Source organism: Ahaetulla prasina, chromosome 4 (assembly GCF_028640845.1).
Source record: "Ahaetulla prasina isolate Xishuangbanna chromosome 4, ASM2864084v1, whole genome shotgun sequence".
NCBI lineage: Eukaryota > Metazoa > Chordata > Lepidosauria > Squamata > Colubridae > Ahaetulla > Ahaetulla prasina.
In genome coordinates, this window is record NC_080542.1 from 105,719,947 (window position 1) to 105,746,311 (window position 26,365).

Below are 26,365 nucleotides of genomic sequence, written 5' to 3' on the forward strand. Positions count from 1 at the left end.
AAACCTGTTTAAAATATTCATTTTTTCACTTTATAATTAAAATATTTAAATTTTCACTTTGAGCACACAGATAATCTTCATTTATCAATGGTAATTTGGACGAGTTTTGTTGCTTATATGATGTGGTAATAAAACACACCATGACTGGAGTGCTTAGTGACAAATCACTGCACTTCTGGTTTCCATCATTAAGTGAATCATTGCCAGTTCCCAAAGGCATGCAGTCATGTACATGTAGTTCTTGCTTGAGAGCTCCTGTTGGTTTCTCCATTGACTTTGCTTGTAGGAAATTGGCAGAAAAGGTTGCAAGTGGCAATCACATGACTCCAGGATACTGGGATGTCATAATTGCAAACTGGCACCCAAATTGTAACATGCTAATTCTGCGTTGTTTTTATTTCTCCTCTCATCCTACTTAACATAAACCTCCTGACATTTTAGGATTTACTACTAGATCCACCTGTGGCATTTTATTTCGAAAAAGGATGAAACACACACTTTAGGGTAGACTTTATTTTTGAGTTGGTTTTTCAGACTCTAGTACTTCAAATAGTAAGCAGGATCATGAGAGAAACAAAATGCATTTCTTAATTAAATGCAATTAAGTATCATTATTCCCCATATTTTATTATTTTCTCGTATCTGATTTAAATTACTACATTTGGGCAAAACTTCTGGAGCAGTTTTATTGTTTATTGTTGCATTTATATTCTAGCTCTTTATAAGTTTAAGGTGAGGTTTTCTCTTCATTCCCTCTGAAGTGAGAGTGACTAAGAATAATTGATCAGAGTCACCCAATGAACTCTGTAATCTAGGGAGAACTTGAATTTGGAGTTTCTTGATGATAAGATGATGATCTAATTTCTTTATCACTATGCTATCAATATGAGGAGACATCTGATGTCTTTTAGATTCTTAAATTGTGTCTGTATGCACATATAGACATTTGTATATTAAAATGCTGCAAGTTATTTTGATAATATCTCCATACAAAACATTTATTTTTATATTGACTGTCATGTCTGAAACAACAAAAATAACAGGGGGAGGGCCTTCTCTGTGGGTGCTCCTGCCCTTTGGAATGAGCTACCTCTGGGGTTACGTCAACTCCCTGACCTTCGGACCTTCAAACGCGAGTTTAAGATCTTTTTGTTCCATCGTGTGGGTCTGGCTTAATGTAATTTTTAAATGTGGGGTTTTTTACTAGGGTATTATGACACTTTTAACTTATTTTTGGCCAAATTAGAATCAGATTTTTAAAATGTTTTAATTTTTGTCTATGTTGTTTTATTCTGGCTGTAAACCGCCCTGAGTCCTTCGGAAGAAGGGCGGTATAGAAATTAAATTATAAATAAATTAATAAATAATAAATAAATATACATATACATATATTTTGTCTTTTTTATCTAATAGTTATATACTTTATATACTATACTTTAATAGTTATGAGTTATATATACAAAGAAGGGTGGAGTGTGTGAAATAGAAGCTTGTGCTGTTATTTTTAGGAATGACTCTCTTGCTCTCCATCCTTTTCCAGGGCTGTTCTTGGCTAACTTTCCAATGAATTTGTAACTTTTACTGTGGTTCTCTTATGTAACAGGAAACCAGTTGATGGGAACAAACACACAGCCTACATATCAGCTGCATCCATAATAGCAACTTACTTAGTTCAGCATTGCCTCAGCTATGTTAAGCAGATAGAATCGCATAGAAAGAGGAGATTGTGTGACTTGTTTGATACCTGTTTGTTTTTTTAAGCAAGAAACAAAGGTTTGGTCAGCATAAAACTGGAACAATTCAGACGGTGAAATGGAGAAGATGAGCTTTTGGTGAAATTTAGTTTGTGACTGTCATGTCCTGGGACTGTGGATTAAAATACCTTTTTCCTTTTCCACCAACACTGAAGGCAGGAGTGATGTGCAAGCTTCAAGAACGAGAAGATGCTGGGCACATTGAACTTGTCCAGAAATTTGCAAAAGAAAATTGTCATGTTCCACAGACAAACAAAAGAGAACCAGGGAATACAGACCAGGTAGGACATTTTTCCATTTTTTTCTAAATAGTAAAGTAATTGGACACAATCCAGGAATTATTCATAATGGAGTCAATGAAATTGAATTTCGAATGTAAATTCTATGAATACTTCCTGAAAAGTAAGTGCTATTTAAATCTGTCTGTCTGTCTGTCTGTCTGTCTGTCTATCTATCTATCTATCTATCTATCTATCTATCTATCTATCTATCTATCTATCTATCTATCTATCTATCTATCTATCTATCTATCTATTTACCTATCCATCTATCTATCTACCTATCCATCCATCCATCCATCTATCCATACTTACCTACAGGAGAGAGGGAGGGAGGGAGGGGCAGAGAGAGGGGGAGCTTAACCCTAATTGATGACATTTCATATCTTTGAATGGTACAATTTACTTTTTGCATCTGGAATTTTTTTCAATTTTTTCCCCTTCAAAATGAAAGTGAACTTTCAGTCGGACTTCCCAACTTGGCACCTTCCAGATGTGTTACCAGCAGATTGGGAAAGTGCTAGGATGAGGAAGAGTTTTCTTGAGCCGTTTAGACTAATAGACATAAAACAATGCTTCTGAAGTGTTGCAGGGCTACTTACTTGACGTGTTGGCATGATTATATTGGCTGGGAATTTAAGAATTATAGTCTCAGGGATATGGTCCAAGTTAAAAAAGCCTGAATTAAATTACTTGCAACTAACATGACACTCAAATGGATTTTCCTTAGCATTTAAGCTAAAGATGTGTGGTAATTACATTATTTATTACCAATATATCGTAGGGTTGGAATTTTTTTTTTTTTTGGTGTTTAGGAAATCCAACCAAAATGTTAGATGTTTTAAGAAGTTTTACATTCTTGAAATATGTGATGGACTCTGTCTTCTTTCATACTGACAGTTCCTGCAAAATATTGTTACTTAACTTTGAATCCCAGGCATTTAAATTCAAGCAGTCTATTCTTCTCTCAGTCAAGAGATCATTTTTCCTATGATGCTTGAATCCAATTCTTCTTGTTAATACATTTAATGTACTAAGTTTTGAAGGCTTTTATATCACAATCATTTCTTATTATCGACTATGTTGGTAGGCTGATAGTAATTCAAAATAATGGAATATACTTTTATTAGAATATTTTTAGGATTAATTGCATGTGACCAGCATACTTTTATTACTGGGTAATACTGGAATAAATGTTTTCTGCAAATGTTGTAATACTAATGGCAAGGAGAATCTATTTTCAGACATTTAAAACTGGCAAAGGACTGCACATTTTTTAAAATCTTAGGAGTTAATCATATTTGGGAGTACATTGTGTTGTCTTGATCTCTAGAAAGGAACATTTGTGGAATCCTTTTTCTATCTGCAAAGCAAAATGCCTTTCTGTTTACAGTATTCCACAAGCCCATGATTTCTCTTATCAACTTTTAGCGTGTTTTTTTCACTTTTTTTCTCTCCCTTTCCCCCCCAGGAACAGTGCTTGTTCATATTATTAATTAATTAATTTATAATAATAATAACAGTGTTGGAAGGTACCTTGGAGGTCTTCTAGTCCAACCCCCTGCCCAGGCAGGAAACCCTACACCATTTCAGACAAATGGTTATCCAACATTTTCTTAAAAATTTCCAGTGAAAATAGACCATATTCTATAACTCTGGGAAAATTTTTCATTAGAAAAATAATTGACATTTATTTGGAGAACTGTGGTGATATTTACTGTTCTATATTTTTCCACCTTATGACTATGGGAGGCCCAATGGTGAGAACAAGGAAGATACCTAAGTAAAGTAATTTTTGAATGTTAAGATATATGATTAAACTTATATAACTTATATAAAGGGTGCGCAACTTGGGCGTTCTACTGGATGGACGGCTGTCATTTGAAGATCAGTTGGCAGCCGTCTCCAGGAGAGCCTTTTACCAGGTTCGCCTGGTTCGCCAGTTGCGCCCCTTTCTTGACCGGGATGCCTTATGCACAGTCACTCACGCTCTTGTCACTTCTCGTCTGGATTATTGCAATGCTCTCTACATGGGGCTACCCCTGAAGTGCACTCGGAGGCTTCAGTTAGTCCAGAATGCAGCTGTGCGGGTGATTGAGGGAGCCACATGTTGCTCCCGGGTAACATTGCTCCTGCGCAGTCTGCACTGGCTACCTGTGGTCTTTCGGGTGTGCTTCAAAGCGCTCCATGGCTTAGGGCCTGGGTACTTACGGGACCGCCTGCTGTTACCTTATGTCTCCCACCGACCCGTACGCTCACACAGAGAGGGTCTTCTCAGGGTGCTGTCCGCCAAGCAATGTCGGCTGGTGGCCCCCAGGGGAAGGGCCTTCTCTGTAGGAGCACCTACCCTCTGGAACGAACTTCCCCCTGGTCTGCGTCAACTATCTGACCTTCGGACCTTTTGCCGTGAATTGAAAACGTACTTGTTTATTCAAGTGGGACTGGCTTAACTTTTTAACTTTTTAAATTTTTTGAATTTTAATAATTTTAATTGGGGTATTTTATTTTTGGGGTCAAATTTGACGGTTTTAATTTTTGGCCAATGATATAATATGTTATTTTAACTGTTGTTTTAATTTGTATATTGCATTGTTTTAATCTGGCTGTACACTGCCCTGAGTCCTTCGGGAGAAGGGCGGTATAAAAATCTCAATAATAAATAAATAAATAAATAAATAAATAAATAAATAAATAAATAAATAAATATAGGGGACATAAGGAGATATTTGAAGAGTTTCCTGGACTACCTGAATGTCTGATTGAATAACCCTGGAATATAAAAGAACTATGACTAAAGGAATCTTTGAGGAGCAACATTAGGTCTGAACATATGGTTGTTGAACTATTGAGCAAAAGTCGACTTTATTAAAATAAGACGAGATGCTCAATATGGGGAAAATGAGTGGAAGTTCAAAAGAAATTTTATTGATGTTCAAAAGTGTTAAGGACTCTATGACAAAGAACTTCAGGAGATAAACAATTTAATGCAAAGCATAGATGGGAAAATAGAAAATATTCTACAAGGGACAACCAATGAAGACCAGGATGCCTAGAAGACAAAGGAGACAACGGAAAGAATGGAGGAAAAGACAGAACAGATAAATCAACAAGCAAAACAAGAAGAGAAAATAATAAAAGACTATAATGATTAATGAAACAAATCAGGGGAAAAGTATTTTAAGAGATTTAAAAATGGAATGGGAAGATACCATTGAAAAAGAGATAGAGGTTTGGGCTGGAGACTCGGCAGCATAAGAGGATAGAGGACAGAGATGGGAGGAATACTTAGAGCCGTGGTGGTGGACCTATGGCACACATGCTCAGCATGTGCGTGCCGACCAGCTGATTTTCAGGCCTTCTGGGCCCACTGGAAGTCAGGAAATACGCTGTGATACTAGGAGTATATAAGCTTAATCAATGTAACAAATATTATTGATATTAGTATTGTTATTTGTATCAAAATAAATGATACCCAGATGCCACACAGTTCATGTATTGATGTTGATGTATATATAAAAATAAAAAATATATAACAATTTTTTAAAAAAAAATGCTTAAAAAACCTACTTAGCTTAACTCAAGTGGATCATGCTATACTCTAAAATAGTTTGGTACCAATGTGTAACACATAGTAATAAACCTGTGGCCAGTACTGCAAAAGATAGCCATCTGATAGTCTGGCAACTATCAGTGATTTGAATTGTCCTGCATCAAGTTTCCTGTGATGTTTTGTCCTGTGCCAAGATGGCTGTGCCAAGGTGGCTGTGATGACATGGCTGTGGCAAGACTGTGGTGTCGAGAGGGCATCATCAATATGTCATAGACCCTAACGTAAAGTAACATAAATAAATATATATTGGTTCCAAGCTGTGAGATGCTTTATGGGTAAATTTTTGAACCTTTAGCTAGGTTCCAGATGCTTGCAAGAAACCATAAAATTGTATAAATGATTCTCAGCTCATTTATATTAAAAAATTTAAAGTCTCAACAAATTGAATGTGGTTTAATACATCAAATTTATTAATTGATTAAATATTCCTAATCTCATATCTAACCTGCATCTGCATAACTACCCAATTTTCTCCTTCCTTTTCCTCCCTCCCAATTCATCCCAATTTAAATTCTAAGTGAACTGTGGTTCTTGAAAGCTTGTGCTTTTTATTAACATTTATTGTTTTAAAAAGAACTAGTAGATTTTAATTTTCACCTCATTAGATATTAAAATCTACCAGTTCTTTTTAAAACAATAAATGTTAATAAAAAGCACAAGCTTTCAAGAACCACAGTTCACTTAGAATTTAAATTGGGATGAATTGGGAGGGAGGAAAAGGAAGGAGAAAATTGGGTAGTTATGCAGATGCAGGTTAGATATGAGATTAGGAATATTTAATCAATTAATAAATTTGATGTATTAAACCACATTCAATTTGTTGAGACTTTAAATTCAGTATTCTTTACAGACTTTAAATTCAGTATTAATTATGTAGTATGACATATTGAAATTTGTTTTAAAGAAAAATATTAATGAAATTGCTGACTTTAGCTAATAGACAGTATTAGAAGAACAGTTTATTTTATTTATTTATTTCTCACACTGTATTTGGAAACAATGGTTGCCTTATTTTGCTTGCTTATAGAAGAAGTAGCTTTTGAAATCACTGACAAAAATACTTAAAACTTACAATTGCATTTTTAGATAGTGTTTTTTGCTTCCAGTTTTTTAAATATATATTTGTAAATTTAGTTTACAAATGCTACCTACTAATTTAGGATGTTTCCCAGAAACCAAACCAAAACTGTTAAAATCCTAGAAACATAGAACGTGCATAATATTCACCTACTTTTTTTAACCCACAGTCTGGTCTCATAAAATTTTTGTGGCAAACTGGAGAAATAACTGTCCATAAATAAAGCATTTAGCTTTTACTATACAAACACAGGAAATGAAATCACACTTAAGGGCATAAGATTGCTTCATTTGTTTGTGTGCCTTTGGATGAAAAATTATCCCTTTGCTGATCTACTGTATTGTATCTTTTAAACAGTTTGTGTCATCTTTCTTTAAACTTGTGCTCTATGGATGTTTTGGTATTACAATGCCTGAAATTTTCAGTTAAATTAATTATAAATTTGAGAATTGTAGTCGTAACCGTACTAGATTGGAAAAGGCTGTGTTAGGCAAGAACTGGTTAATTTCTGTCTGTGAAATTTGTGAATTGCCTTTCAAGTACTAAACGAAGGGGGGAAAAACCCATAAAGGAAATTAGAATCAAAATTAGTAATATAATAAATATAATAAATGAAAACAAGTCAAACTAACAATTAGAACCTTGGGTGAAACAAATACATTTTTACAGAGTTTCCAAATGCAGTTTGCAAATTAATATATTCATAGTCTGAAGGAAGTGGAGAAGAAAGGTTTTCTCCCACTGTAAGTCTAAGACTGTGAAACATCTTCAGAAGTTCACTCCTCCAGATCTTAAGGCTGGAAAGGTTCATAATGGATAAACCCACTAAGACAGGCATGTCAAACTGACAGCCTGGAGGCCAGATGTGTCACATGCAGGCCATGCCCAGCCTGACTCTGCGAAGGCAAAAAAGTCATGATACGTCACGTGACGCGATCAAGTTTGACACCCATGCACTAAGACAATCAGATTCTAAGCAGGTCTGGATTGTAGGCATTAGCATAAAACTTTAAATTGAGTCCAGAAAGTATATGTCTTCTCGTTTACTGCAGGCATCCTGTACATTCCATTAATTTCCATTCCATTTGCCTAATTTAATTTATTTTCAGCAGTTGCAACTTCTGGGACATTTGTTAAGTGTAGCATCACACAAATCATCAGAGTAGGGTTCAATTATCTAATTAATTAATTTCTATAGCTGCTCAACTCAACTAAGTGACCTTGGGTGGCTTATAGCACAATCAATATGTTGATAAACTACAGGTAGTCCTCAATGTACAAGAGTTCATTTAGTGTCAGTTCAAAGTTATAATGGCATTTTTCACACTTATAACTTTTGTAACACCCCCATGCTCATGAGATCAAAATTCAGACAATTGGCAACTGGTTCATACTTATGACCGTTGCTGTGTCCCAAGCTCACATGAACCCATTTTGCGACCATTTGACTAGAAAAATCAATGGGGAAGCCAGATTCATTGAATGACTGTGTGGCTAACTTAACATTGGCAAGAAAGATTGTAAAATGTGGCAAAACTCAATAAATGTCTCACTGAATAACAGAAATGTTGAGCTTAATTGTGGTTGTAAGTTGAGGATTGCCTATACACGTGAACATTGTTGAGACTCAGATTTTGTCATGAGGGAGGCTAGAAAGCAGAGACCTTGAGTTTAAGTCACTCTTTAGCCATGAAAAACCAGTGGGTAACTTTGAGCCAGTTTGAGCCAGTCTCAGCCAACCCACCACACAGGGGAAGAAAGTATGTTGCATGTATTTGCCACCTTGAGTTATTTGTAAAAATAATAAAAATAAAGATTTTAAAGATTTATTAATAATCAATAGTTGCCAAGTCTCAAAGAAGTATAGGATGATAAATGAATTCAGTCAAAGAGTTTCTGGGGGAAAAATGCCCAGTGCCAGAAATCACAAAGGGGGGAATTCTATCTTTATGTTTACAGGTCGATCATCATTTTAGAGATGTCTTCAAAATCCAGAGTCCCAAAAGTGTTTTTCAAAAGGCAACTGGACAGAAATGTCCCAGTTCTAAAGAAATTTCTTGGATGATAAGTGAAACGTTATCAAGAAAAAATAAATAGACAAAGGTGCTTTTGAAAAGCACCTTTGGGGAACAACCATGACCTGGATGACTGAAAGTCCTCACAGACATTCAAGATCTAGAGCAGGGGTGTCCAAACTTGGTCCCTTTAAGACTTTTGGACTTCAACTCCCAGAGTTCCTCAGCCAGCTTTGCTGGCTGGGGGACTCTGGGAGTTGAAGTCCAAAAGTCTTAAAGGGACCAAGTTTGGACACCCCTGATCTAGAGCTTGGCCAAATCAAGTGTCAAGAAATTTGCCCAATGAATCTGATGCTACATTTTAATAACATACTTCCAGGTGATTATTCAGTGAGGAACATATTAAACAATAATACTTCGTTGTTTGAAAGCAAAGTAATTTATGCAATATTAGCATAAGTAGCAATTCTACTTAATTTACATAATTAAGTCTGGCTGCAGAATTTGAGTTTCTTCGAACAGAAATCAATGGTGTTTGACCACTATATTAGCCTTGAGTTCAGTGTCATGCATAAAGAAGAATTACATTTGCATGATGAGAAAACATTCATTTGGAGCAAGTTACAGATTTTAATATCTGACACTGAATATACACTAAAAAATATTTATAGTTGAAATTGTATTGTTTGATTTCATTTGCTATTATAGTCTAAACCCTGAGCAAGTAGCACCTATAAAGTTTTGTTTTTAAGGTATAGGTGAAAGTACTATTCTGAATATAAAGATCGCTATATTTTGAATGTATTGCTATTCTTTTTAATTAATTTGCTATTTATATAGGAGAGCAGTAAATTATAATCTTCCTTTCATTTATTCAGCTGTTGAATAAAACTTACTATACACATTGCTTACTGAATGATACATTTGTTAGAATCTTTGTTGAGAGAATCGGGCCTAATGTGTGCTTGTAATTATGTGATTTCGCTCTTGTTCTTCTGCTTAGTCAGAACTTGCTACAAGAGGAAGTAGCCCTTAAATTAATTCCCCTGAGGGTTTACTCTTTATCCAATACACTTATTCTTGAATATTAATTTTAAAATATATTTTGTTTGATTTGCATAAATGATGTAGGCGCATCATGAAGACATTTGTATTATAAATGGGCCATTATGTTGCTCTAGAAATTATTTAGCTTTTATTTTTCCAGAGTCTGCTTCGCTATGTGAGGCTTCTGTAAGAAGTAAGAGATTTTTGGTGAAATAATATAATAAAATAACATAAAAACATAAAATAACATAAAATAACATAAAAAGTATAATATTAATTATTCAGAAATTAATGCAAGATGATGTGATAGTATAGCTTTAAATAAAATTCATTAAAAAAGCTAGTTGATACAAAATATTACTTTAGTCAAAGTTTTGCATCCAACAAGCAGCTGTTTATAACAATACAGGTTTGTGCCTATTATAGAAGACAATATTTGTTATGTAAATTTCCTATGAATTAACATTTCAATCTGTCACATAATGAACAATTTCTCTATATCTTGATATCTCTATTTGGATTGTTGCTTCTACATGTTTTCTTTTCTTTACAGTATTTAAGCGATAAAATAAATTACTGAAACAACTGATTAGATTTGAACATAAGCAAAATGCATATGTTGAAAATGCATATTAGCAATTTTGTATACTATAACAGTATTTGGTAAAGGCAAACTTTCATAATTTCAGAGTTTCAGAAAACGGGAAGATTAGGGGAAAAATCACGCAGGCATTGTTAGTCACAATAGTCAGTAATGACATACAGTGATTTTATTACTGCAAGATTTCAGAGCAGAAGACAAGCTTCTTTAGGCAAATGAACAGGATACCTTCCCGAAGAGCTAATTTTTAATATTGTGGAACACTCACCCATATACACTGTCATACAGTACACATAGGCATTTTCATGTTAAGACTATTACATCTTGCATGATTTTACTAAAATAGTATTGAAGCATTTACACCTTGAAGCTTTGTGTGTATGTTTTGTAGGCTTTTTGAAAATGTGTGTATAACCAATTGGAAGTGCTATGTGAGTGTGGACATCACATGGAACAGCTTTCAAGGTGATTTAGCAAATGATCAAAAATTGCTGCTTCTACAAGGAACACATTTTCAGAAAGCCTGCAGAAATTCCATGCTCTCTCTTGCTTCTTCCAGAGAAATCTGGAAGAAGTATAAATCTAAATGCCACCCAATATATGAGAAGTCATTGATTTGTGTAAGAGGCTAATTGCCTGGCCATTATTCTTGCAGAAGAGAGACTGATAACATTGCTGTGTTGCAGCATTCAATTTCTTGAGTAAAGGAAATCCTGCATTCAAATAATAATGACCTGTCACTTTAGACATCACTCTCTTTGTATGTTAAAGGAAGGGTGGGAAAATGGGCAGATTCTCAAACTGCTTCTAATCTCATTACCAGTCTGGATGTCAAAATTTTAAACTCTGAAGCTCTGCTAACTGTACCAGGCATGGGACAACTTAGGTTGTTTCTGATTTGTATGAGAGTTGCTTCCTTTGAATTCCTATTAAGAAAAATACAAGGCAATATGCTAAAAGATATATTGCAAACTAGAAAACTTATGTTCTGAATATACACACATTTATTAGCAATTGTAATTGCAATTTACTTTAAAAAAATATCTTAAACTAATTCTCCCTAGCAGCCATAAGGAAGTATTTTCTGAAAGAAAAACTTTTCAGTACTAATTCAGAATATAAAACAGTTAAGAATTAGGTATGATTAAAAAAATAGTTGCCATTCTAAAGAAAAAAACTAGTTTAGGATTGTTTTACCTTTTAATTGTTTACAGCTTTTATGAGAAACTGTAAAATTGTAAGCTTATCAACTGAATGTTAATATCTAAGCATATTTCTAGAGCTAAGTTTTTGATGTACTTTTAGTCAGAAGAGACCAAATGAAATCAACTGGACTTAAGCAGTTGCTAGATTTAATACCCAGAGAGATTAAGAATGTTGGTATGTAAGAATATTGACATACTTTTAGATAGGTATAAAATCCTAGATTGAGTTTTGTACTCAGCAATTAATTAAGTATGAAGTCACATTATTAGTACATGATAAATTTCTCCTAAAACTAAAATCCTACAGCATCTCAGGACCCCTCCACAATTGGATAACAGCTTTTCTATCAAACAGACAACAAGTGGTCAAAATTGGCAATGCTGTATCAAATCCTGTTCCTGTTAAAAGTGGCGTTCCCCAAGGCAGCGTTCTTGGACCAACACTCTTCATATTATACATTAATGATCTCTGTGGCCATATTACAAGTAATTGTGTTTTCTTTGCTGACGATGTCAAACTATTTAACACCACCAACAATACAGCTATCCTCCAAAAAGACCTTGACTTTTTATCTGAATGTAAAAGTCGGCAACTCCAAATCTCAACCAGCAAATGCTCAGTCTTACATGTTGGAAAAAAGAACCTAAACACTAAGTACAAGCTTGATGGACATTACCTTACTGATGACCCCCTCCCTGTTAAAGATCTTGGATTTTTCATATCAAATGATCTAAGTGCCAAAACCCACTGTAGCTACATCGCAAAAAAGGCCTTAAAAGTTGTAAACCTAATCTTGTGTAGCTTCTTCTCCAAAAACACTACACTACTAACCAGAGCATATAAAACATTTGCTAGACCAATTCTTGAATACAGCTCGACTGTTTGGAACCCATAACACATTTCTGACATCAATACAATTGAATGTGTCCAGAAATATTACAAGAAGTGTTCTCCACTCCTCCGAATACAACAAAATACCTTATGCCACCAGACTTGAAATCCTGGGTTTAGAAAATTTAGAACTATGCCGCCTTCAACATGACCTGAGTTTAACTCATAGAATCATCTATTACAATGTCCTTCCTGCCGAAGACTACTTATTTATTTATTTATTTTATTTATTTATTTATTAAATTTTTATACCGCCCTTGTCCCGAGGGACTCAGGGCGGTGTACAGCCAAAAGGTAAAAAATATAAAAAATATACAATTAAAACAACTTCAGCTTCAATTGCAACAATACACGAGTACACAATAGATTTAAGCTTAATGTTAACCGCTCCAATCTTGATTGCAAAAAATATGACTTCAGTAACAGAGTTGTTAATGCTTGGAATACACTACCTGACTCTGTGGTCTCTTCACAAAATCCCCAAAGCTTCAACCAAAAACTGTCTACTATTGACCTCACTCCATTCCTAAGAGGTCTGTAAGGGACGTGCATAAGAGCACAAGCATGCCTACCGTTCCTGTCCTATTGTTTCCTTTCGTTATATCCAATTAATATAGCTATTACATACTCATACTCATATATATGCTTATATATTATATAATTATTTCATGCTTATGCTTATATATACTGTGTGACAAAATAAATAAATAAATAAATTATAGCTTGAGGTTTGGAAGGATTCTAGGTAAGGTATATCAGCTTTTAATGAAGATGCCTTTTTTCATAGTAAAGTCTAATTATCATCTAGTTAAATACTAATAGGATGTCAGAATATGAGTATTACTCTATAGCAACTAGCCCTTATATGCATTCTATTTTTAAAATATTAATGATAAAGTTAACTGCCATGATAAATAGGCATTGATACCATATCTGTCACCCTATTGGAAGCCATTCAAGTTGATATCCATTACTAAATATTGTCAGATTGTGTAATTCAGTTTGAGGAAATGGTCCCAAAGTTATTCGGTATATTTTTAAAATTGAAACCAAGCAAAATTATGTCTTACTACATTCTATGAATCCAGTAATCCTGCACCGTCTGTGAGCACATTCTGGAGAGATAACCTATATTCTTCATTTTGAATTCTACCTCATCCCTTGTTTAATACAATGATATTTAAATGCTAATCTTGCATCTAGTAAATGCAAAATAAATAAAAATTAATTAATCTGTTAGTTAAAAATAATTTTTAAGGTAATATCCTAAAATGAATATTTCTTCAGGTAGAGCAACATTCAGTGCCTTTTTAATGTTGCTTTGTTTTGAAACAAAGCATTTAAAGTTTCCTTCCTATTATTGAAAGAAATCCCTTTCAGTAAACTCTTTCACTAGAAGTGATCAGTAACATTTGTCAACTATTGATTCTGATACCCTATGGATTCTGGTTTTTTTAGCAGGTTTCAATCAGTAAATCAAAATTGAATTATATTAATATTAATGACTCAATAAATTTTCAGGCATGGGATGTAAAAAAAGTGAAGGATAATAGAAATAATATTGCTTTCTTTTTACTCAATGAACTCTGGATCAAAAATCATCATTTATTTGTTTTATTATTTAAATTAAAAGACTTAGAAAGCTTCAAGGAACAATATCTTAGAACAACTGCCTTTATGTTAAATCTGCTAACTATAAAATTTGGTTTCATTTTTTAAAGCAAGAATTTTTAAAGATGTCTATGTAATACTCCTACAAGGCAAGAATGGATTGATTTTATACCTATTAAACCTCTTCTCTTGATGTACGTAGTAAGTATTCCCTTGTTGAATCTACATGGTAAACCATCATTGATTTGAGAAGTTTTTGTTTGACATGATGTAGATTCTTAGTCATAAAACTATTTCATCTTGATTTATAGTGTTCTCAGTCTATAAAGTATACATGCGGCAATTAGCAATTTTAATTAGCTTTGCATTTTTGTTGCATGGCTATAAAGTTTTATGACATCAGGTGCAAGGCTAGAGAAGATTTGGTCCTTACATGTCAGTAGGGATTTACTACATTGAATTACTATGTAAAATCCTTTGTTATTTTTTAATTAGTATTTCTGGACTCATCTGTTGTGCCTTTTTATTAAAATACACATGGCAAGTCTGTCCATAGACTGACAGACTCTGTGGGGAGTACTTGTTATACTGTGAACCAAGGACACACACCTGAACGAGCTTCAAAGAGGATAGTTGTCACTTCATTTTTTTGGACACGTTCTTATGTTTAGATTCAGTATGAAAGATAAGATGGGGAGGGACACTGGAATCTGTTTTCCCATTCAAGGCAAGCCTTTTCATTTGTAACATTAATTCACTGACAATTATTTTTAATTTTTTTGATTTGGTTGATACAGAGGGAAGAAAATTTATTGAGAGGCTTAATTTTCTGTATAAAAGTAATCTTAATAGTTTAGGTCATACAATTTAAAGGACTTAGGTAAGATATTTTTATTATTTGTGGGCAATATTTTTAATTTCAGAGAACAGACAGAAAAATAGCTTCACTTTTAAAACTTTCATTAAGATTATGCTTTTCCCCACACATTTAGGAATAATTGTGCTTGTACTTTTTTTTTTTTTTTTAGAATTTGATATATAAAATAGTACACAAAATGCAATCCCGTTTTACTGAAAACATCCTATTACATTAACATAATCTTCATTAACATATTCCTTTCTCTTGGACAAAATATTAATTTTCAATAAATTCTTGAATTATTCTAAATTTAATATCAGCTTTCTGTAACAAAAACTAAAATTACCATGACTGGAAACATACTCTTTTTCTTTGAAAATAAAACTTTTTTCTCTGACCATATCATACAGTGGGTTGGATCCAAACTAGATTAAAGCAAGATAAAGGATTCTCTGTCCAGTTGTATCCAGCTCTTAGTTGAAGGAGCCAGCATGACGAAGACCTTGTCACATAGCCAGCATGACTATACGCCGAGGCACATAGCCACTACCTTTCCACTGAAGTAGTACCTATTTATTTACTCAATCAATTTAGTCTGTGTTGCAGGGGGATTTGAGCTGGTGAGCTGCATAGCTGTTGTTTGGCTTTGTGGTGGTGCTACATCTTCATAGTGGGTGTCAGTCTGCTGCATGTATGGATGTATGGAAGCACGACCAAGGACCAGAAGCTAGACCGCAGCTGCAATATTAGCCATTTCAAACCCCTCCAATCCATACATGCAGCTAAGTGGGATTCTTTCTTTGTGTATCTTGGGGAGACCATAGAGCTTAGGGCATCTGGATGATTTCTCGCTTGGAATGATTCTTTGCTGGATTTCTTTGCTGATGGGGGAGGCTTTTATTTTGGATCCAGTGGTTTTTTCTAGGTAGATGGTGGGGTCTGTGTTTAGGGGTTGTCTTTTTAGATAAGTCAGAGAAGAGTGCTCAGGTGACCCATTCTCTCCTCCTGGTTAGCTTAAAAAATGGGATTTTCTTTTCCTTATTCCACTTTAGGATACATGGGTTTTGTGCTGATTTCAGGAGTTTTTGTTAATGCATATAAGAATATTAAATTTTTATTCTATTAGCTATTTTAAAATATTAATTCATATAGATTAAAAGACTTTAGGCTTAATTTTTTTTGTTTCTAACCTATTAGTTTTAGATTTAAATAATAGTATCTGTTTTAAGATGTATGTATATAGTGTTGTTACCTGTTAAGTACTTTAAATGTTCTGGAGATTTATTCAATAATCTTGCTGTCTTTCTTGCATTGTTCCTGGCACCAGAAAAGTGAAATTATCCATGGTAGCCTTGAAACTATAATGAGCACATTTTTCTTGTTATTGATAAAGGAATGGGATGACATCTACTTTTTGTTATTGATGAAGCAAGGATATGACATCTGCCTACAGAACAGAAAATTACCACAGTTAAAACTTGCTGTGGCCTGTAATTTTAGAATCAATCAGTTGCTGGAATTCCTAGGGATATCTGTCTGCTGATTTATGATCCCCTGAGAAAATCTTTATGCCAAGTTGTTATTGTTGATGTTGTAGTGTTCTTGAAGCCGTGAAACCAAACCTGCTGGCTTGCAAATCATGCTTAACACCACCTATCACAAACACCTATAGACCTACAGAAATTTCTCATAGTTTATTGGTCCACTTAGTGATGTATTCATCCGGATTTCATTTGTTGAGATAGGAATTGTGTTAATAGAGCGTCCCAGTGAAACTAACATACCAGATATCATATTTATAGCTCCACTTTTTTTTTGCATTGGATATTAGACTCATTTATGCTTTAACATTATGCACTAAATAAGGAGGTATTTCCAATTTTGCAAGGATAACTTTTTGTGCAAACATTCATTTTCTGCTGTGCACTTTTCTATTGGAATTTAAAGAATACTTTAGATCACTTAGAAACATGAAATTTCTGTTGTATGCCTGCTCAATTTTAAGAAACTACCATGCCGGATTACTATATGTAGTTAGATGCAGATAGCTCTGGGATCACTAAGAGATCACTGTGTCACATAGAATTCTGGAATGACAACTCCTCATTATGAGGAATCGATACTTTTGTTCCAATGCAAAATGGAGAATTGCTTGGAACATCATACAAAAAAACATGTATATGTGAAAAGAAATACACGAAAAGTGTATCAAGTGTATAATTACCAAATGGTGATATGTGAAAGTATAGATAATTGGACCATGAATAAGAAGATGTTCTCTACAGATTTGCTTTCTGGGAATTGCACACTTAAATATTTTAATATCACAAGCATTATTTGTTCAAGAAAACAGATAATATTTTTATTAAAGGATGCATATTACATAATATAGTGGAGGTGCCACTGCTTACAGTTTCATTGTATATTGAACATATTTGTGGTATTCCCAAAATAAAATAAACCTTGATTAGCCGTAAAGTATGATTTATTGTGAGAATTTATTATGTTTGATAGTTGAGCCTATCAGCCTTCCATCCTTCTGAAGTCGGTAAAATGAGGACCTGGATTGTAAAGCACTGTGTAGCAGTATATAATTCTAAATGCTATTGTTGTTATACTGTATGTAGAATGGAAATGGAAATGGTTTTTTTCTTGAAAACTACATTGAAAGCATAACCCCTTGTAGAATAAATGGAATTGATATCAGGCTTCTTTTTCTGGATTGAATGAAGTCAGAGCCAGAAAGGTATTGTCAGTGTAGTTTTTATGACAATAGCTTCAATCCTTTTATAGCAGTTCACTTCCAATTTGCTATGTACATGTGGTACTCACCCTGCTTCTTTTCATAAACAATGTAGCTAATGTACCTCAACTGCATTACTTTGTTCGGTAAGGGAAGCTTATATTAAATGAGTTGGGCTTTTATAAAAATGAAAATGAAAACCAATAGGGATTCCCTCCTCGGTGCAAAACAGGAAATCTGTCCATCATCTCATTTATTCCTATATCCCATAGGAAAATGGAGAATACGTTATAGAGTCCTATAATATTCTCATTGGATACATTTTATTGTTTGTCATATATAAAGCTTTTGCAATGGCAAGAGGAAATGCTAGCTCGAAAGGCAAAATTGTTTCTTTTGTAAATAGATTATTATATTTATTTTCTATAATTATGTTAAACCATACATAATTGTATGGCCCATATTTTGCACAAATGATTTCTAGATACACTAGCTGTAAAACAGCGGGTGTACAGTATTTTAAAGAATAATGCAAATCTCTATTCTAATCTCTCCTAAAGTGCTATGTGATAAAGACAATCTATTATCTTTGCATAGCTATTATAGTGATCTAAAATATCCACTGTCCTTCAACCAAGATGGAAAATGTTAAAAAAATATGGATAATCGCTCTCTCTATGTATAGTGGGTATAATCTATTTTGTCAACTCAGTCTTAAAAGGCTTACATGGCTGCCTAATTTATGCTTGAAAAAAGTAAAGTCTTAAAGTGATGATTGACGTGTTAAGTTTGATTATTCAATTAGTTACCCTTTTGAATAGGATGGTATAGATCACACTAGAAGAAGAAATTATCAATGTATGTATGTACTTATTGGAGACTTGGAAGAGATTCTTGCTATATATGTGAAGACAAACATCTCAGTTTGTTGCAGGATTTCCTATAGTGGTATCGTCCTAGTGTTTTTTATTGCTTATGAGAATTTTCTTCAGGTTGCCTATGTGCAAGTATGGCTTGCTACCCAAAATTAAAAAGCTTCCCACTCAGGGGTGAAATCTAAAAATTTTGGACATGACTTAATTTGTGGGCATGGCTTGGTGGTCAGATGACTGGGTGGCTGTGACCAATAACAATAAATAGTAAAAATAATAAACAAAGTATACAAAATGTTATGTCTGGCAAAGTCCTAGGGGCTACGACACGCCTGAGCCTTGACAACAGCCAGGCGGTCTCTGATTGGCTAAGACGGGCCTGGAGGAAAAAAGCGGGAGTTTGGAAGTCCTGTCATTGGTTAAGCTCCTGAGGCAGCTAGTATATAAGGGCTGTCACCGGAGGATTTTGGTTGTTGCTGTATACACATTATCTTGTTGTTATCCACAGTTGAGTTAAATAAAGGTTGTGTTAATTACAACCTCTGTGCGTGACTCATTTGTACCCACTAGCTACCGATTTAATACAAAACAATTGTTGTTGTTAGTTGCGAAGTCATGTCCGACCCATTGCAACCCGATGGACAATGTTCCTCCAGGCCTTCCTGTCCTCTACTGTCCTCTGGAGTCCATTTAAGCTCACACCTACTGCTTCAGTGACTCCATCCAGCCACCTCATTCTCTGTCATCCCCTTCTTTTGCCCTCAGTCTTTCCCAGCATTAGGCTCTTCTCCAGTGAGTCCTTCCTTCTCATTAGGTAGCCAAAATATTTGAGTTTCATCTTCAGGATCTGGCCTGCTAAAGAGTAGTCAGGACTGACTTGTTTGTTTGCCTTGCAGTCCAAGGGACTCGCAGGAGTCTTCTCCAGCACCAGAGTTCAAAGGCCTCAATTTTTTGGTGCTCAGATTGCCTTATGGTCCAACTTTCACAGCCATACATTGCAACTGGGAAAACCATGGTCTTGACTATACACACTTTTGTTGGCAGGGTGATGTCTCGGCTTTTTATTATGCTGTCTAAATTTGCCATAGGTTTCCTCCCAGGAGCAAGCGTCTTTTAATTTTTTGGCTGTAGTCCCTATCTGCGGTGATCTTGGAGCCCAGGAAAATAAAATCTGTCACTACCTCCATTTCTTTCCCATCTATCTACCAGGAATTGAGAAGGCTGGATGCCATGATCTTAGTTTTCTTAATGTTGAGTTTCAAGCCACCTTTTGCACTCTCCTTCTTCACCCGCATCAATAGGCTTTTTAGTTCCTCTTTGCTTTCTGCCATTAGAGTGGTATCATCTGCATATCTGAGGTTGTTGATATTTCTGCCGGCAATCTCAAGTCCAAATTTTGATTCCTGTAGCCCCGCCTTTCTCATGATGCATATAGGTTAAATAGGCAGGGCGATAGTATACAGCCTTGCTGGACTCCTTTCCCAATTTTGAACACAGTGGTTCTGTGTCCAGTTCTCACTGTTGCTTCTTGACCTGTATACAGGTTTCTCAAGAGACAAATAAGATGGTCTGGTACGCCCATCTCTTTAAGAACTTGCCACAATTTGTTGTGATCCACACAATCAAAGGCTTTAGCATAGTCAGTGAAGCAGAAGTAGATGTTTTTCTGGAATTCCCTAGCTTTCTCCATGATCCAGCGTATGTTGGCAATTTGATCTCTAGTTTCTCTGGCTCTTTGAAATCTTGTCTATACTTCTGAAAATACAAAAAAATGCAAAACAATAAGAGATATCAAAAACCAACTTTTACACTTTACACACACACAACACAACACAACACAACTGACTCACACACAATGTAAAAGCAGCTGCACTTCACCCAAAATGGCCCCTGCAACAAGCAGGAACCTCACACAACCACAAAAAGCTCAAAAACCAACTTTCACACTTTACACACATACACAACAAACTGACTCACACACACATGCAAAATGCCACATACAGCTTTGTGAGATTTTGTGTGTTTGTATAGTTAGAATGAAACAATACAGAAATACACCAAATCTCAGAAAGCTGCACAAATATTTTATTATTTTATTTATATTGTTAGATAAAAGCAGTTAAATTTAAAACTTCCTTTTAAATTTAGTTGTAGCAATTTAAAGTTAATTGCTATGTCTAAAAAAAAATACTCTTAAAAAAACCCCAATTAACTATTTTTAAAGCTCCCGCCCAGTTACTTACCCAATTCAAGGGACAAGGTAGGCAGATTGAGTTGCTTACCGATAAAATGGATTGTAGGCAGGCAGATTCAGTTGCTAGTTGATGCAATTCATTGCAGTAGCTGAAGCAAAGCAAGGCAGGAGTGAACCCAAAAGAAGCAGCAAGTAGACAGTGGGGACCAGGCGTTTGGATGGGCATGGCCGGGAGGGTGGGCAAGGATTTTTGCTACCGGTTCTCCAAACTACCTGTCCCCATCGCTACTGGATCGTGCGATCCAATCCGAACCAGGAGCATTTCACCCCTGTCCCCACTACTTCCTAAATTCACTTGCTTTCTGAAATATGCATACAAATACATATACAAGACTGGATCAGTAAGGAACTAGTCCACATGAGGGAAACTATCTTTGTAGCTGTCCACTTCCAAATGTGTTCTTGTATTGGGGCATATCTTTTCCAATTATGGTGATGAAGGTGGTGTCATCATGAATTTCTGAGACAGTGATTGCTGCAGGAAAGGAAATTTTCGTGAGAATAATGTTGGAGAGGGGAAGCAGTGTCTTAATTGCTGCATATTTCAACACATATTGTTTGATCTAAAGCTAAAAAAAACACCGCAAATCTGTTGTAGCTTCTTTGAAAATGCCCTTAAGACCCAGATTGATAAAACAAAGCACAGTAAAAGTGAAGATCACTCTTGATGTTGTTTTGTAGTATCTTATGACTAGTCAGACAAGTGTGGATTCCAAGTGTGAAAGAATTTCAGAATTATATATAATGGTTCTGCTTTGATGGTTTTGTTACTTATCCCCAGTGAAGTTAACTGTTAAGTATCCATGATATTTTCAAGGCAGACTTCCATTGTGTTTAAAATCTTGGGTGGAAAAAAAATATTGGTTGGAAAAAGTGAGGAGAGTCTGGAGCCGAGGGAGACCACTGTACCTCAGATTGCCGGGTGTGAATCCCTCTTTGTGAGGTGGGGTCATAGATGTCAGATGGGCTTGTTTGTCACGTACCTGGCTCCTTGCGGCATGACAGCAGCCCTGCCCGAGCTCCTGGAGGTGCTTGCTGGAGTGGCGGTGGAGATCCCCAGACTTATTGTCATGGGGGACTTTAACTTGCCATCGACCAGCATGTCATCTTCAGTTGCTCGGGAGTTCACGGCTTCCATGACGGCCTTGGACCTGACTCAAGTAGTTGATGGCCCTACTCACGGTGGGGGTGGCACACTGGATTTGATTTTCATCTCTGGTCAGTGGTTGAAGGATCTGGATTTGAGGGATTTAGTCATCGAACCTTTGTCATGGTCAGATCACTCTCTCCTTCGCCTGGACTTTCTGACCGCCACTCAACACCGCAGGGAGACGGAACCAATACGTTGGTTCCATCCCAGGCGCCTGATGGACCCGGAGAGGTTCCAGACGGAGCTTGGGCCGTTTCCTGAGGGTCTGGCTCACGGCACGGCCAAGGAACTTGTTGCGGCTTGGGATCGGGCCGCGGCGGGGGCCTTGAACTGTGTCGTGCCTTTGTGGCCTCTGACCCGGCGTAGGTCTCAACCAGCTCCCTGATTTTCCGAGGAGCTGAGGGGGATGAAACGCCGGAGAAGACGCCTAGAGAGTTCCTGGAGGTCCAGTCGTTCGGAGGCTGATCGGACACTAGTTAGGTCCTATACTAGAACCTACCTAGTGGCAATGAGGGAAGCAAGATGTTGCTACGTCTCCTCCCTCATTGCGTCGGCAGATAACCGCCCGGCCGCCCTGTTTCGGGTAACTCACTCTCTCCTTCAACAGGGAGAGCGAGATGACCCGTTGCAGGGACGTGCTGAGGAGTTTAGTGGTTATCTATACGACAAAATCGTTCAGCTTCGGGACGGCCTGGACCAAAATTGGGTAGATCCAGGCGGGATGTCAGAGAGCTGTCTTGTTGAGACTATTTGGGATGAGTTTGGCTCCCGAGGACATGGACAGGTTGCTGGGTAGGTTGAACGCCACCACATGTTTACTGGACCCGTGTCCCTCCTGGTTGGTGCTGGCCGCACAGGAGGTGACACGAGGCTGGCTCCAGGGGATTACAAATGCTTCTTTGTTGGAGGGGTCTTTCCGGCCGCCTTGAAAGAGGCGGTGGTGAGGCCTCTCCTCAAGAAGCCTTCCCTGGACCCAGCTGTTTTAAGTAATTATCGTCCGGTCTCCAACCTTCGCTTTGTGGCGAAGGTTGTAGAGAGTGTGGTGGCATGTCAGCTACCCCAGTACCTGGAGGAAACCGTCTATCTAGACCCATTCCAGTCCAGTTTTCGGCCCGGTTACAGCACTGAGACGGCTTTGGTCGCATTGGTGGATGATCTCTGGAGGGCCAGGGATAGGGGTTGTTCCTCTGTCTTGGTCCTATTAGACCTCTCAGCGGCTTTTGATACCATCGACCATGGTATCCTGCTGCACCGGTTGGAGGGATTGGGAGTGGGAGGCACCGTTTATTGGTGGTTCTCCTCCTATCTCTCCGATCGGTCGCAGACGGTGTTGACGGGGGGGCAGAGGTCAGCCCCGAGACGCCTCACTTGTGGGGTGCCTCAGGGGTCGATTCTCTCGCCCCTCTTGTTCAACATCTATATGAAGCCGCTGGGTGAGATCATCAGTGGCTTCGGTGTGAGGTACCAGCTGTACGCTGACGACACTCAGCTGTACTTTTCCACACCGGACCACCCCAACGAAGCTATCGAGGTGTTTTCCCGGTGTCTGGAAGCCGTACGGGTCTGGATGGGGAGAAACAGGCTCAAGCTCAATCCCTCCAAGACGGAGTGGCTGTGGATGCCGGCATCCCGGTACAGTCAGCTGCAGCCGCGGCTGACTGTTGGGGGCGAGTCATTGGCCCCAATGGAGAGGGTGCGCAACTTGGGCATCTTCCTGGATGGACGGCTGTCTTTCGAAGACCATTTGACGGCTGTCTCCAGGAGAGCTTTTTACCAGGTTCGCCTGGTTCGCCAAGTTGCGCCCCTTTCTAGACCGGGATGCCCTATGCATGGTCACTCATGCTCTCGTGACATCTCGTCTGGATTACTGCAATGCTCTCTACATGGGGCTCCCCTTGAGGAGCACCGGAGACTCCAGGTAGTTCAGAATGCGGCTGCGCGGGTGATAGAGGGAGCCCCTCGTGGCTCCTATGTAACACCTCTCCTGCGCAGACTGCACTGGCTGCCTGTGGCCTTCCGGGTGCGCTTCAAGGTTTTGGTAATGATCTTCAAAGCACTCCATGGCATAGGGCCGGGCTACTTACGGGACCGTCTGCTGCCACCGAATGCCTCTCACCGACCCGTGCGGTCTCACAGAGAGGGACTCCTCAGGGTGCCGTCGGCCAGGCAGTGCCGACTGGCGACACCCAGGGGAAGGGCCTTTTCTGTGGGGGCTTCCACCCTCTGGAACGAGCTTCCCCCAGGACTTTGCCAACTTCCTGACCTTTGAGCCTTCCGCCGCGAGCTTAAGACACATCTATTTATCTGCGCAGGACTGGACTAGAATTTTAAATTTTTAAATGTTTAAATTTTAAATCTGGTTTTAAATGGGGTTTTATTATTTATATCTCTATTTTAAATATTCGGCCTTTATTTTAATTTTTTTAAATTAATGTTTTACTCTGTATATATTTATGTTTTTTATATGGCTTTAAACCGCCCTGAGTCCCTAGGGAGATAGAGCGGTATAAAAGTATGAATAATAAATAATAAAAAGTATGAATAATAATATTTGGAATGTAGCCAAAGACTGTACTTCCACATTAGAAACAGTAGGACAAAAATTCCTAATGGATGTGCCTTGCCTAAGCAATAAATACTTTAAATGAAAATCTCAATACACAATGGATATTAGCTGTGAGAGACTCAAATTATTCATATTCCTGAAATTCTTTGTTCATTAGAAAGAAATTGCCAATTAAAATGCCATTATCACAACACTGCATTGTAAATCTATCACCATGTTTGGAATATTGAACACATATTAGGCCTTAAATAGAATGGGAAAAATGCAGAAAACAGAATCATAGTGATCAAGAATGAAGAGCAGTTCCTCTATAATAATAATAATTAATTTATATGTTGCCTAGCTCCCAGCAACTGTGTTTTTTATCTTAGAAATAAAAATAGATCTGTGATTGTGTGTGTGTGTGTGTGTGTGTGTGTGTGTGTATAAAACTAAAACCACTGGATCATCCAATGATGGTAACTTGAGAAGAGATAAAAGAAGACACTTCTTCATGTAACACAGTTTAACCATTAAATTCATTGCAAGGTGCTCACTATCTTGAATGGCTTTACTAGGGGGAATGAAAAAAGCTACTTGGAGAAATGATTTGTTAAATGTTGGTTGTGATGTCTTTTAAATTTTTTTTATATTAGTTCAATAATAATAATAATAATAATAATAATAATAATAATAATAATAATAATAATAATAATAGCAGCATATCAGTTTTAACAAATCTTCCTTATATTATTTTTTTTATATTTTCATGTTTCTAACGTCTGCTTTATTAGCTAACCATTGATAAAATAAGTCCCATGACAAAAAGTATTCAGTTTCTTTCTTTTCCTTAATTGTAAGTTTTAATTTATCCATTTCTGCACATTCAAATATTTTTTAAAATCTCATTTTCATCTGTAGGGATCTCTTTACTTTTCCATTGTTGTGCAAATTCAATTCTTGCTGCAGTTAATACATGCAAAATCAGATATGTGTTCCCCTTATTATACTTATCCGGTAAAATGCCCAACAAAAATATTTTTGCTTTTAAATCTATATGTTGCTTCCCCCCCTCCCCAACCATATATGTATTTTTGTCCAATATTTTTTTGCTCTTGGGCATGTCCACCACATATGATAATACGAACCAGGTATCTGATGACATTTCCAACATTTAGCAGACATGTCCTTAAACATCTTTGCCAATCTTGTGGGTGAAAAATGCCATCTGTAAAACATTTTATAAAGATTTACTTTATATGCAGTTACATCGTTAATTTATAATTCCTATCCCACAATTTCTGCCATTTATCTAACTTTATTATATAAACAAAATTTTTAGCCCATACTGTCATTGTCTTGCTCACCTTCCATTTTGATACTTACTTTGTCTTGTTGATCCAGATTATACTGATTATAAATCCTGTAAGTAATGAAATGCACTGTAAATTAAATTTACCTTTTGTTTTTTATTAAATGATTTAAAGATCAGGGTTATGGATGACAGACCTGTTAATGGCAACTAGTTGGAATGTTCAAATATATTACAAACAATATCACAGATAAAGTCATATACTTCTAAGTATCACTTGGTGAGGAAATGTATATGGCAAGGTGATTTTGTGCTCTTGTCTTTTCTGAGCTTCCCATAAATATCTAGGTGGCCTCTGTAACAGAATTCTAAACTAGGTAGTCTTTGGTTTGATCCAAGGGATTTAAATCTTGCTGAAATATAGCCACTTTAAAGATTATGGGGCCATTGTTTCATCTGAAATTCAGAATATTAGAACTTTATTATGGTAGTTTCTATGAGCAAACAAGTCTTATACAATAGCAATTTTTTAAACGTAA

General features: G+C 36.6%; 1 protein-coding gene across 2 annotated transcripts in view; it reads left to right on the forward strand.

The window, feature by feature from the left end:
* RAPGEF5 (Rap guanine nucleotide exchange factor 5) overlaps positions 1-26,365 on the forward strand; it is a 141,161-nt gene that overhangs the window by 50,390 nt on the left and 64,406 nt on the right. For both annotated transcript variants that reach the window (XM_058181979.1, XM_058181980.1), the window contains one exon: positions 1,910-2,035. In XM_058181979.1, the coding sequence (XP_058037962.1) occupies positions 1,910-2,035 (126 nt within the window). The remainder of the gene's footprint in view (positions 1-1,909; positions 2,036-26,365) is intronic.